Here is a 12,859-nt window from a genome sequence, read left to right as displayed (position 1 = left end):
TCGGTTTTCGCGAACTAATAGAAATACGTTATTGCTGGTTGTTTCAGGCGTTTTGAGGGTTATTTTTCAATGAAAATTGTGTTGAAAAAAATGTTGCAATTTAAATACAGTACTAGTTAACCTGGTTGAAGATTTATTATGAGTGACAACGAGTCTGACTTGTTAAATGGGTTATTTGAAAGCTAGTAAGTGTTGAATTTCACAGTTCTCGTCAGTGCAGAGTAAACATTAAGTTAACACAGTCAGTGAGTCCTAAATTTAAATTGCACAGTGAGCGATGTATCTACTCTTTTTTTTATTTTGGAAAACTAGTTTGTAAAATATGTTTATTTTTTTTACTCTTTCATAGTTTTAGTACAACATCAAAGTAACAGACTTAAAATGTTTATATATCAAAGCAAATTTTCCTGTATAACTACTTAAAAGGGTGTATTTAATACTAACCAAATCATTGCTTATGTGATATACTTCAAAGCTTGGTATCAGTATCGGTATCATTAAAAATACCATATCGTTTCGTTGGTATCGGTATCGGACCGCTTCGTCCTTAACGATATCCAACCCTAGTTCGACATCATCACCCTCATCATAATGACACATATTGGTTCATAACACTGGCTCAATTTTTTCATGAATTATTCCCCTTTTTACTTAGAATTTCAGGTTTAATAAAATTTTGGTGCACTTTCACTCTTTCTCAGTTACTAATAAATGGATTTCATTCAAACTTAAAATAGTTGTTCCACCTTATCACCAACATCATGTGACACAAGGTCCTTGACTCTGGCACCTATTTTTCATGAATTATGCCCCCTTTTACTTAGAATTTAAGGTTAATTTTGATGCATTTTCACTGTATCTCTATTATTAGCCCACCATCATCAGATGGTGGGCTATTCAAATCACTCTGCGTCCATGGTCCGTCGTCCTTCCGTCCGTCCGTCCTTCCGTTAATAATTTCTCGTTATCGCATCTCCTCAGAAACTATCAGGGGGATTTTGATCAAACTTTGTCAGAATGATGTATTGGTACCCTAGTTGTGTCCCCCTGAAAATCAGACTGGTTCAACAATTTTTTAGTAAGTTATGGCCCTTTGTTTATTTCTATAATTTACATAGACTTATATAGGGAAAAATTTTGAAAATCTTCTTGTCCAAAACCACAGGGCCTAGGGCTTTGATATTTGGTATGAAGCATCATCTAGTGGTCCTCTACCAAGATGATTCAAATTATTTCCCTGGGGTCTAATATGGCCCCGCCCCGGGGGTCACATGGTTTATATAGACTTATATAGGGAAAAACTTTGAAAAACCTCTTGTCCAAAACCACAGGGCCTAGGGCTTTGATATTTTGTATGTGACATCAACTAGTGGTCTTATACTAAGATTGTTCAAATTATCCCCCTAGGGTCAAATATGGCCCCGCCCCGGGGGTCACATGGTTTACATAGACTTATATAGGGAAAAACTTTGAAAATCTTCTTGTCCAAACCACAAAGCCTAGGGCTTTGATATTTGTAATGTAGCATCATCTAGTGGTTCTCTACCAAGTTTATTAAAATCATCCCCCTAGGGTCAAATATGACCCTGCCCTGGGGGTCACATGGTTCATATAGACTTATATAGGGAAAAGCTTTTAAAAACTTCTTGACAATAACCTACAACATTCAAATTTGGACCACATGTATGGTTTTGAGTGGCAAGATGAACCTTGACATGAGTTGACCTTCACTTTGACCTAGGCCAGCATTTTTTTAGCTCACATGTCACAAAGTGACAGTGTGAGCTTTTGTGATCGCGCAGCGTCCGTCGTCCGTCCGTGCGTAAACTTTTGCTTGTGACCTCTCTAGAGGTCACATTTTTCATGGGATCTTTATGAAAGTTGGTCAGAATGTTCATCTTGATGATATCTAGGTCAAGTTCGAAACTGGGTCACGTGCGGCAAAAAACTAGGTCAGTATGTCTAAAAATAGAAAAACATTGTGACCTCTCTAGAGGCCATATTTTTCAAAAGATCTTCATGAAAGTTGGTCAGAATGTTCATCTTGATGATATCTAGGTCAAGTTCGAAACTGCGTCACGTGCCTTCAAAAACTAGGTCAGTAGGTCAAATAATAGAAAAACCTTGTGACCTCTCTAGAGGCCATATATATTTTTCATGGGATCTGTATGAAAGTTGGTCTGAATGTTCATCTTGATGATATCTAGGTCAAGTTCGAAACTGGGTCAGCTGCGGTCAAAAACTAGGTCTTTAGGTCTAAAAATAGAAAAACCTTGTGACCTCTCTAGAGGTCATACTTTTGAATGGATCTTCATGAAAATTGGTCAGAATGTTCACCTTGATGATATCTAGGTCAAGTTCGAAACTGGGTCACGTGCCATCAATAACTAGGTCAGTAGGTCAAATAATAAAAAAACCTTGTGACCTCTCTAGAAGCCATATTTTTCATGGGAACTATATGAAGGTTGGTCTGAATGTTCATCTTGATGATATCTAGGCCAAGTTCGAAACTAGGTCAACTGTGGTTAAAAACTAGGTCAGTAGGTCTAAAAATAGAAAAACCTTGTGACCTCTCTAGAGGCCATATTTTTCACTAGGTCTTCATGAAAATTGGTCAGAATGTTCACGTTGATGATATCTAGTTCTAGTTTGAAACTGGGTCATGTGCCATCAAAAACTAGGTCAGTAGGTCAAATAATAGAAAAACCTTGTGACCTCTCTAGAGGCCATATTTTTCATGGGATCTGTATGAAAGTTGGTCTGAATGTTCATCTTGATGATATCTAGAATAATTTCGAAACTGGGTCAGCTGCGATAAAAAACTAGGTCATTAGGTCTAAAAATAGAAAAAGCTTGTGACCTCTCTAGAGGCCATACTTTTGAATGGCTCTTCATGAAAATTGGTCAGAATGTTCATCTTGATGATATCTAGGTCAAGTTTGAAACTGGGTCACGTGCCATCAATAACTAGGTCAGTAGGTCAAATAATGAAAAAGCCTTGAGACATCTCTAGAGGCCATATTTTTCATGGGATCTGTATGAAAGTTGGTCTGAATGTTCATCTTGATGATATCTAGGTCAGGTTCAAAACTGGGTCACATGAGCTCAAAAACTAGGTCACTATGTCAAATAATAGAAAAAAATTGACGTCATACTCAGTTCAAAACTGGGTCATGTTGGGACAGGTGAGCGATTCAGGACCATCATGGTCCTCTTGTTATTTTCTGGTTTACGGGAGATTTTTAAAAAAATTTGGGTCGGGGGGGACAAATAAAAATAAAAATCCCAATTTGGAGCAGTCGACCAAATAAATAAAAATAAAACGTCCAAAAGGATACAATTTTTTTATTTTTTGTACACCACAAAAAACAAAAGCTTGCAAGCTTAAATTGCATACACACTTCACAAATGAACTATTCTGAACTGGTTTATATCTCATCATCTCAGTGTAATGTTGTTTTCTTAATGTGTAGCTTGTATGAATATTGCCATTTTCAAAGTCACCAAGGATATGTATTATTTGTGTTTTTGTATGTATCTATTTTGTAATTAAAATAGACTTGTGGAAACATTTTTCATAATAAAATATACAGATACTACAGTTGTCATATCATAAGAACATTGCCTAATGTTTATTATTTAAACATGAATAAAAACTGCTATTAAAATGGGGATATGCAGGGACTACTTTAGGTCTTCATACTGCATATGTGCATATTAATTGGCCGGAGATGCAAAGTCTTAAAAGACAGGCATTGTCATACTAGAAAGCAAAAATTACAAATTGATAAAAATTATGCACACTGGCTTTAAAATTAAATTTATGGCTTTGGTTAAGTTTCAGTGACTTGAATATTGTTTTATATTTTGCCGATTGTCAGTGCCACCTATATTGTACGACAAGTGAAACAATCTGAATTTTGGTTCAGCTAAAATGTGTACAAAATAAAAACCTTATCGGCTGATGTTCAAACAACAGTATCGGAGATTTATAAGATTCTTCACCGAGATGGGACTTGAACTTAGTAAATTATGAGTTCGAAAAAACATTCATTACTGGATATGTCATTATGTGTTCCTCAGTGTCAAAGGCACATGTGACATATAGTGTCTGAATGTCTGTCCCAAACATACTTTCAAAGGGTCTTCTTACAGATTTTATCGGATTGAACATGGGAATGTTGCTGGGAGTTTCATGTTTGATAATTATGTTTTGAGTTACAGTACCTGGCTAGAACTTTAGTCAAACTAATTTGACCCAATCCTGATTAGATTGCCTGTCAAACATATTAAACAACCATTAATCTGACTGTCCAATTATTTTGACTACATCATGTACATGTAGTTTGAATTTTTTATCACATGTATCTTTGTCAAGCATTTGCATGGACATGTGTCATTGAAATTGCACTTTGTTTTGAACAGAACTGCTGAAAATTGTGTAATTAGTTATTTTATCTTCTCTAACCCCCAAGACTTCAAAGTAAAAAAAATGTGTTTAGCAAGTTGATACTCACTTTTGCTCCTCCATTTTGCCATTTCTTTGGTTTCTTTCCTTTTTATCAATTGTGGTATTTTTCTGACAGTCCCACATGAATTTGATCGTTGTCCAATTATAATATACAGACAACAAATCTCCTACATGTGATACGCCAGAATTTTCAACATCTGGACAGCGTTGATAGTGAAGGTCATTTTTCATAGGTGATTATTCCTAATGTTGAGCTTTATGTGCTGTAATTTCTACTCAGATCCAATTTCTTTACAATACTGGTTATCTCTGCCAACTTATTTCAAAGATTATTGTCTGTTAACTTGTATAATTTCCCACAATTTACATTCATGGAGGCCGCCATTTTTCATGCGTCTGTTGATCTTGATTAAAAACCTCTACCTTACAGTTAAACTTTTATTTTTGGCAGCAGCAATTATGGACGGTCGGCGGGTAAAATGAAAATAATAGTACTGAAAATGACTTTTATTTTTATTTTGTTTTGTCAGAAAATAGGGTCGGCGCTCCCGTAAACCAGAAAATTAAAAAATGCTGGCCCTAGTGACCTACTTTCACATTTCTGTAGCTACAACCTTCAAATTTGGACCACATGCATAGTTCTGTGCTCTGAAAAAAACTTTGACCTTGATATTGACCTAGTGACCTACTTTCACATTTTTGAAGGTACAGGCTTCAAATTTGGACCACATGCATAGTTTCGGGTTACGAAATGAAATTTAACCTTGATTTTGACCCAGTGACCTACTTTCGTATTTCTCAAGCTACAGCCTTCAAATTTGGACCACATGCATGGTTTTATATACCGAAACAAACTTTGACCTTTACATTTACCTAGTGACCTACTTTCACATTCTTGAAGGTACAGGCTTCAGATTTGGACCAGATACATAGTTCTGTATTCCGAAATAACATTTGACCTTGATTTTGACCTAGTGACCTACTTTCACATTTCTCAAGCTACAGCCTTCAAATTTGGACCACATGCATGGTTTTGTGTACCGACACAAACTTTGACTTTTACATTGACCTAGTGACCTTCTTTCACATTTCTGAAGGTACAGGCTTCAAATTTGGACCACATGCATAGTTTTTTATTCCGAAATAAAATTTGACCTTGATTTTGACCTAGTGACCTACTTTCACATTTTTCAAGCTACAGCTTCAAATTTGGACCACTTGCATAGTTTTGTGTACCGAAATGAACTTTGACCTTAAGATTGACCTAGTGACTTACTTTCACATTTCTGTAGCTACAGGCTTCTAATTTAGACCACATGCATAGGATTGTGTACCAAAACAAACTTTGACCTTGACATTGACCTAGTTACCTACTTTCACATTTTTGAAGGTACAGGCTTCAAATTTGGACCACATGCATAGATTTGTGTTCTGAAGTGAAATTTGACCTTGATTTTTTGACCTAGTGACCTACTTTCACATTTCTCAAGCTACAGCCTTCACATTTGGACCACTTGCATAGTTTTGTGTACTGAAATAAACTTTGACCTTAAGATTGACCTAGTGACCTACTTTCACATTTCTCAAGCTACAGCCTTCAAACTTGATGCACATGCATAGTTTTGTGTACAAAGAACTTTTGTCCTTGAAATTCATCTAGTGACCTACTTTCACATTACTCAAGCTACAGCTTTCAAATTTGGACCACATGCACAGTGTTGTGTATGGAAATGAAATTTGACCTTGAGCTAGTCAATAAGTCTTGAAATTTGGAACACTCAAAAATGGCACATTGGTGGGCGCCAAGATCACTCTGTGATCTCTTGTTATGAAGAGGATTTAATTTAAATTTAAAATAGTTGTTCAACATCATTCACATCATATGACCATGATGACACAAGGACCATAACTATAGCACCAGAATTTCATGAATTGTCTCCTCTTTTTACTTAGAATTTCAGGTTAAATTTTTGGTACACTTTCACTCTATCTCAGTTATTACTTTAAATGGATTTGATTCAAACTTAACATGCTTAAAGTAGTTGTTCCACATCACCACCCATATCATATGACACAAGATGCATCACTCTTTCACCAATATTTCATGAATTATGCCCTTTTTTGCTAAGAATTATACTTATTTAATGTTTTGATACACTTTATCATTATCTCTGTTATTACTTAATACTTTTGAGGCAGATTCAAACTGTTGTCCAATATCTTCATCCAAATTGGAGTCATTAAACACTCAAATGACAGCTCCAGCTCCGCAGGTATGCCCAGTTTCACAATCCAGCATCGAAATAGTTGAGCGTGCTGTCTCCTGTGACAGCTCTTTTTGTGTGAGAAAGTAAAAAGTTATAAATAATTTAAAAATGACTGACCACAGTTGAATTTTCATTCAAAAAAATCCTTAAAGGGATTTTAATATTACTTGGCACAAATGTTGACCACCATGTGACAGTGTGTCATTCGCAAGAACCAGGTTCCTAGATCTAAGGTCAAGGTCACACTTGAAGGCCAAAGGTCAGATACAAGAATGACATTGGAGCATTTCTTCGTCATGTATGGAGGGATTTTGATGTAACTTGGCTTGACAAAAATGTTCACCGTCATGAGACGGATTGTCATGGACAAGAACCAGGTCCCTAGGTCTAAGGTCAAGGTCACATTTAGAGGTCAAATTCAAGAAAGACTTTGTGTGGAGCATTTCTTCTTCATGCATGGAGGGATTTTGATGTAAATTGGCACAAATGTTCACCACCATGAGACACCCTTGTTTTTAGAATTAATTCCCTTTGTTTTACTATAAGTAGCTTATATTGTAACTTTTTAGCTATTGTGACGGCTTGATGTCCGTTGTGCGTAGTACATTGTCTGTCGTCCATCAACAATTTGTAAAAAAAACTTCTTGAAAACCACTAGGCAGAATTACACCAAACTTCACAGGAATGATCCTTGGGTGGCCCCTTTTCAGAATTGTTCAAAGAATTGAATTCCATGGAGAACTCTGGTTGTCATGGCAACCGAAAGGAAAAACTTTAAAAATCGTCTTCTCAAAAACCAGAAGCCCTACAGCTTAGATATTTGGTGTGAAGCATTGTCTAGTTGACCTCTACCAAGTTTGTTCAAATCTTGACCCCCGCCCCAGGGGTCACTTGATTTTACATAGGAAAATCTTAAAAAATCTTCTTCTCAAAAAGCAGAAGCCCTAGAGCTTAAATATTTGTAGCATTGCCTAGTGGACCTCTACTAAATTTGTTCAAATTGTGACCCCGGGGCCAAAATGGACCCAGCCCCAGGGGTCACTTGATTTTACATATGAAAATCTTCAAAAAATTTCTAAAAATAAACCAGAAGGCCTAGAGCTTAGATATTTCACATGTATCATTGCCTAGTGGACCTCTACAACATTTGTTCAAATCATGACCCCCGGGGTCAAAATTGACCCCGCCCCAGGGGTCACTTGATTTTACATAGAAAATCTTCAAAAAATTTCTAAAAATAAACCAGAAGGCTTAGAGCTTAGATATTTGACCTGTAGCATTGCCTAGTAGACTTCTACAAAATTTGTTCAAATCATGACCCCCGGGGTCAAATTGGCCCGGCCCCATGGGCTTACTTGATTGTACATAGAAAAATCTTTAATATTGTCTAAAAATAAACCAGAAGGACTAGAGCTTAGATTAGCTCAGTAGGTAAGAGCGTTGGTCTACGGACCGCTGGGTCGCGAGTTCGATCCTCGGGCGGGGACTATGTTCTCCGTGACTGATAAACGACATTGTGTCTGAAATCATTAGTCCTCCACCTCTGATAATTCATGTGGGGAAGTTGGCAGTTACTTGCGGAGAACAGGTTTGTACTGGTACAGAATCCAGGAACACTGGTTAGGTTAACTGCCCGCCGTTACATGACTGAAATACTGTTGAAAAATGGCGTTAAAACCCAAAACAAAACAAATAAATAGAGCTTAGATATTTGACATGTAGCATTGCCTAATGGACCTCTACAAAATGTGTTCAAATCTTGACCCCCCAGGGTCAAATTGACCCAGCCCGAGGGGTTACTTGATTGTACATAGGGAACTCTTCATAAATTTGCTAAAAATAAACCAGAAGGCCTAGATCTTAGATTTTCGACATGTAACATTGCCTAGTAGACTTCTACAAATTTTGTTTAAATCATGACCCCCGGGTTAATATTGGCCCCACCCCAGGGGTTACTTGATTGTACATCGGAAAATCTTCCAAAAATTTTTAAAAATCATCAGTTTGACATATGAAACATGTAGCTCGTATTACTCAGGTGAGCGAACCAGGGTCATCATGACCCTCTTGTTAATTACTGGCCATAGGGAAAAATCACTTTTCTGTGGTACAACATGCATGTTATATCCAAATTTTAGGTGTATTTTGACCTATCTCTGCCTGGTAAAGAGTTTTGTGTGGACTTACCGTATGTTATATATGTCTTTTTAGCATTGCTCAGGTGAGTTTTTCTGATCACTCGATGTCGGGCGTCCGTAGTCTGTCTGTCGTCTGTCAACATTTAGCTTGTGTATGCGATAGAGGCTGTATTTTTCAATTAATCTTCATGAATATTGGTCAGAATGATAACCTTGATGAAACCTAGGCCGAGTTCGAAAATGGGTCATCTCGGGTCAAAAACTAGGTCATTAGGTCAAATCAAAGAAAAACCTTGTGTATGCGATAGAGGCTGTATTTTTCAATTGATCTTCATGAATATTGGTCAGAATGATAATCTTGATGAAATCTAGGCCGAGTTCGAAAATGGGTCATCTCGGGTCAGAAACTAGGTCACTAGGTCAAATCAAAGAAAAACCTTGTGTATGCGATAGAGGCTGTATTTTTCAATTGATCTTCATGAATATTGGTCAGAATGATTGCCTTGATGAAATCTAGGCCGAGTTCGAAAATGGGTCATCTCGGGTCAAAAACTAGGTCACTAGGTCAAACAAAGAAAAACCTTGTGTATGCTATAGAGGTTGTATTTTTCATTTGATCTTCATGAATATTGGTCGGAATGATTGCCTTGATGAAATCTAGGCCGAGTTCGAAAATGGGTCATCTGGGGTCAAAAACTAGGTCACTAGGTCAAATCAAAGAAAAACCTTGTGTATGCGATAGAGGCTGTATTTTTCAATTATTCTACATGAATATTGGTCAGAATGATAATCTTGATGAAATCTAGGCAGAGTTCGAAAATGGGTCATCTCGGGTCAGAAACTAGGTCACTAGGTCAAATCAAAGAAAAACCTTGTGTGTGCTATAGAGGATGTATTTTTCAATTATTCTACATGAATATTGGTCAGAATGATTGCCTTGATGAAATCTAGGCCGAGTTAGAAAATGGGTCATCTGGGATTAAAAACTAGGTCACTAGGTCAAATCAAAGAAAAACCTTGTGTATGCGATAGAGGCGGTATTTTTCAATTGATCTTCATGAATATTGGTCAGAATGATAACCTTGATGAAATCTAGGCCGAGTTCGAAAATGGGTCATCTCGGGTCAAAAACTAGGTCACTAGGTCAAATCAAGGAAAAACCTTGTGTATGCGATAGAGGCTGTATTTTTCAACTGATCTTCATGAAATTTAGCCAGAATGATTACCTTGATAAAATCTAGGCAGAGTTCGAAAATGGGTCATCTGGGGTCAAAAACTAGGTCACTAGGTCAAATCGAAGAAAAACATTGTGTATGCAATAGAGGATGTAGTTTTCAATTGATCTTCATGAAATTTGGTCAGAGTGATTGCCTTGATGAGGTCTAGGTCGAGTTTGAATATGGGTTATCTGAGGTCAAAAACTAGGTCACTAGGTCAAATTAAAGAAAAATCTTGTGTATGCGATAGAGACTGTTTTTTTCAATTGATTTTTATGAAATTTGGTCAGGATGATTGCCTTAATGAAATCTAGGTCGAATTTGAATATGGGTCATCTGAGGTCAAAAACTAGGTCACTTGGTCAAATCAAAGAAAAAACTTGTGTATGTGATAGAGGCTGTATTTTTCAATTGATCTTCAGGAATTTTGGTCAGAATGATTGCCTTGATAAAATCTAGGTCGAGTTTGAACATGGGTCATCTAGGGTCAAAAACTAGGTCATATCTAAGAAAATGCTTGTTTTATCGCAAGAGACCAATTTTTTGGTCCAGTCTTAATGAAAATTGGTCAGAATATTTGTTTCCATGAAATCACTAGGTCAAACATGTTTTACACTGTTATGGTGTGTTTCTTAGGTGAGCGACCTAGGGCCATCTTGGCCCTCTTGTTTAGGATTTACATCCCTCTGTTGTTACTATAAACATGATAAATAACAGTAGAGAAAATAAGGTGTCCAGTAGAGGACTTATGTATCTTTCACTTATTTTTAGCTCGACTATTCGAAGAATAGGGGAGCTATCCTACTTGTCCCGGTGTTGGCGTTAGCGTTAGCGTGAGCGTCGCACAAATGTTAAAGTTTGCGTACCACCCCAATATTTTCAAAGTCCATTGAGATATTGCTTTCATATTTTGCATACTTGTTTAACATCATGACCCCAGTCTGTAAAAAGTTGGAGGTAGCTCTATCAAGCATTTTGACTGAATTATGGCCCCTTTTCGACTTAGAATAAATGTTAAAGTTTGCGTACCACCCCAAACATTTTCAAAGTCCATTGAGATATTGCTTTCATATTTTGCATACTTGGATACCATCATGACCCCAGTCTGTGAAAAGGAGGAGGCAACTCTATCAAGCATTTTGACTGAATTATGGCCCCTTTTCGACTTAGAATATGCTTATTGTAATGTTAAAGTTTTACTCAATGCTTATATTATACTATCAAGCATTGAGAATAGTCGAGCACGCTGTCCACTTACAGCTCTTGTTTGACTAAGCAATTGTTGGTTAACTTTTTGTATGTGAATTGGTATCTCAGTACCCACTAATGGGAATGGATTGAAACTTGAAATGCTTGTTAAATGTGATAATCTAACATGCACTCACAGGTTCCGCTACTCTACTTTGCATTCTTGCAAAGTTATGGCCAGTTTTTGACATGCATTTTATAGGTTACAACATTAAATAGCTTTTCTTTATTAGATATTTAAAACTGACATATTTCCAATGGCTGCAGCGCACATCAGGACCAATTTTAAATGTCTGTTACTTGCATTTTCTTGAAGAATATTGTCAGTGATGAATAAAAATCAAAAGGAAAGTGGGGGTCATGTTTGATGCAAGAAAGCTATTTTCAGTGAAACAAACTGCAAAATCAGCTAAAAACTGAGACTCGAAATTGTAGTGGTTGTGTATACATGTTTCCATGACAAATTCTGTCATGTTATTAATTATTTACATGTCAAGCATAGATCTGTCATGTTGTTCAGCAAAAAAAATGCAATGAAAATATATATAAAAAATGGCTCTATAGACAAAAAAAAAACCGGAGACTGTTTGAATCCATCAAACAGCTCTTGTTTTCTGTTCTTGTCTTATGTCAGTTTACCAATCTACATCAACATGTTACTACATACTGAGCTTGCACTTTTTTGAAGACTCCAATACAGTCAAAATAGTAAGTCAGCATGTTCTGTTCTAAATAATTGATTATCCACTGCTTAACAGATTTATTGACTATTAGCTATCCAAGAGCAAATTTCAAGTTGATACTTTTATATCATCTTTCAGTAGAAGAAAAAGTGATAAAAGACAGTACAATGGCATCACAGTCTTTAACACAATCCCAGAAGGCCATTGCAAGTATGGACAGAGGAGAGCAAGAGAGAATTGTAAATGATACAGTGAAATTCCTTCTTGTTCTCGATCAGAAAAAAATGCCTATCAAGAAAGCAGGTTTGTTAATTTCTCTGCTACTAGTATTGTTAAATGCACATTGAACTACCAAAACGTCACTGAAAAAGTTTCTTGATAGCTCAGTGCTCGTGGTGAGCCAACAAAAAAAATTCTAAATAGTGAAGCCATCATGGCAGTCTTATTTTACTAGTTCATCTGAACATTGGGTTGCTTATCATGATATATTAGTCTGATATGTGGTGTATGAAACAATATTTTTAAGATTTTTAACATGGAATATAGTTTAAAGTTTTTCCAGCCCGATGTTAACAGCAGAAAATAAACACACTATATTGACAGTGCTTAGTGGTAATAGGAATGGTGTAAAGTCAGCAAAGTATTGTTTTTTAGGAACAGATGAAATTTTTTTTACATCATTTAGTACAGTATTTCTTAAAATAAAGTTTTAACCTTTAGCCAGCTGACTGCAAGTGATTCTGCCTTTGCAACCAGTGCTGACCAAGATCTACAAGGCTGATCTTGGTTTGCACTGTTCGCTATTCAGTCAGTACATTTTCAGTGTATAGCCCTC

General features: G+C 36.5%; 1 protein-coding gene across 3 annotated transcripts in view; it reads left to right on the top strand.

Annotated features, from left to right (window-relative positions):
- LOC123533216 (non-structural maintenance of chromosomes element 3 homolog) overlaps positions 1 to 12,859 on the top strand; it is a 36,055-nt gene that overhangs the window by 4,346 nt on the left and 18,850 nt on the right. For 2 of the 3 annotated variants that reach the window (XM_053519593.1, XM_053519595.1), the window contains exon 2: positions 12,163 to 12,327. In XM_053519593.1, coding sequence (XP_053375568.1) covers positions 12,192 to 12,327 — 136 coding nt within the window. In that variant the 5' untranslated portion in view covers positions 12,163 to 12,191. The remainder of the gene's footprint in view (positions 1 to 12,162; positions 12,328 to 12,859) is intronic. The other variant, XM_053519594.1, reaches the window with a different exon arrangement.

Source organism: Mercenaria mercenaria, chromosome 12 (assembly GCF_021730395.1).
Source record: "Mercenaria mercenaria strain notata chromosome 12, MADL_Memer_1, whole genome shotgun sequence".
Classification (NCBI taxonomy): Eukaryota; Metazoa; Mollusca; class Bivalvia; order Venerida; family Veneridae; genus Mercenaria; species Mercenaria mercenaria.
Note: the sequence above shows the minus strand (reverse complement) of the source record. Positions and strands in the feature narration are given on the sequence as shown.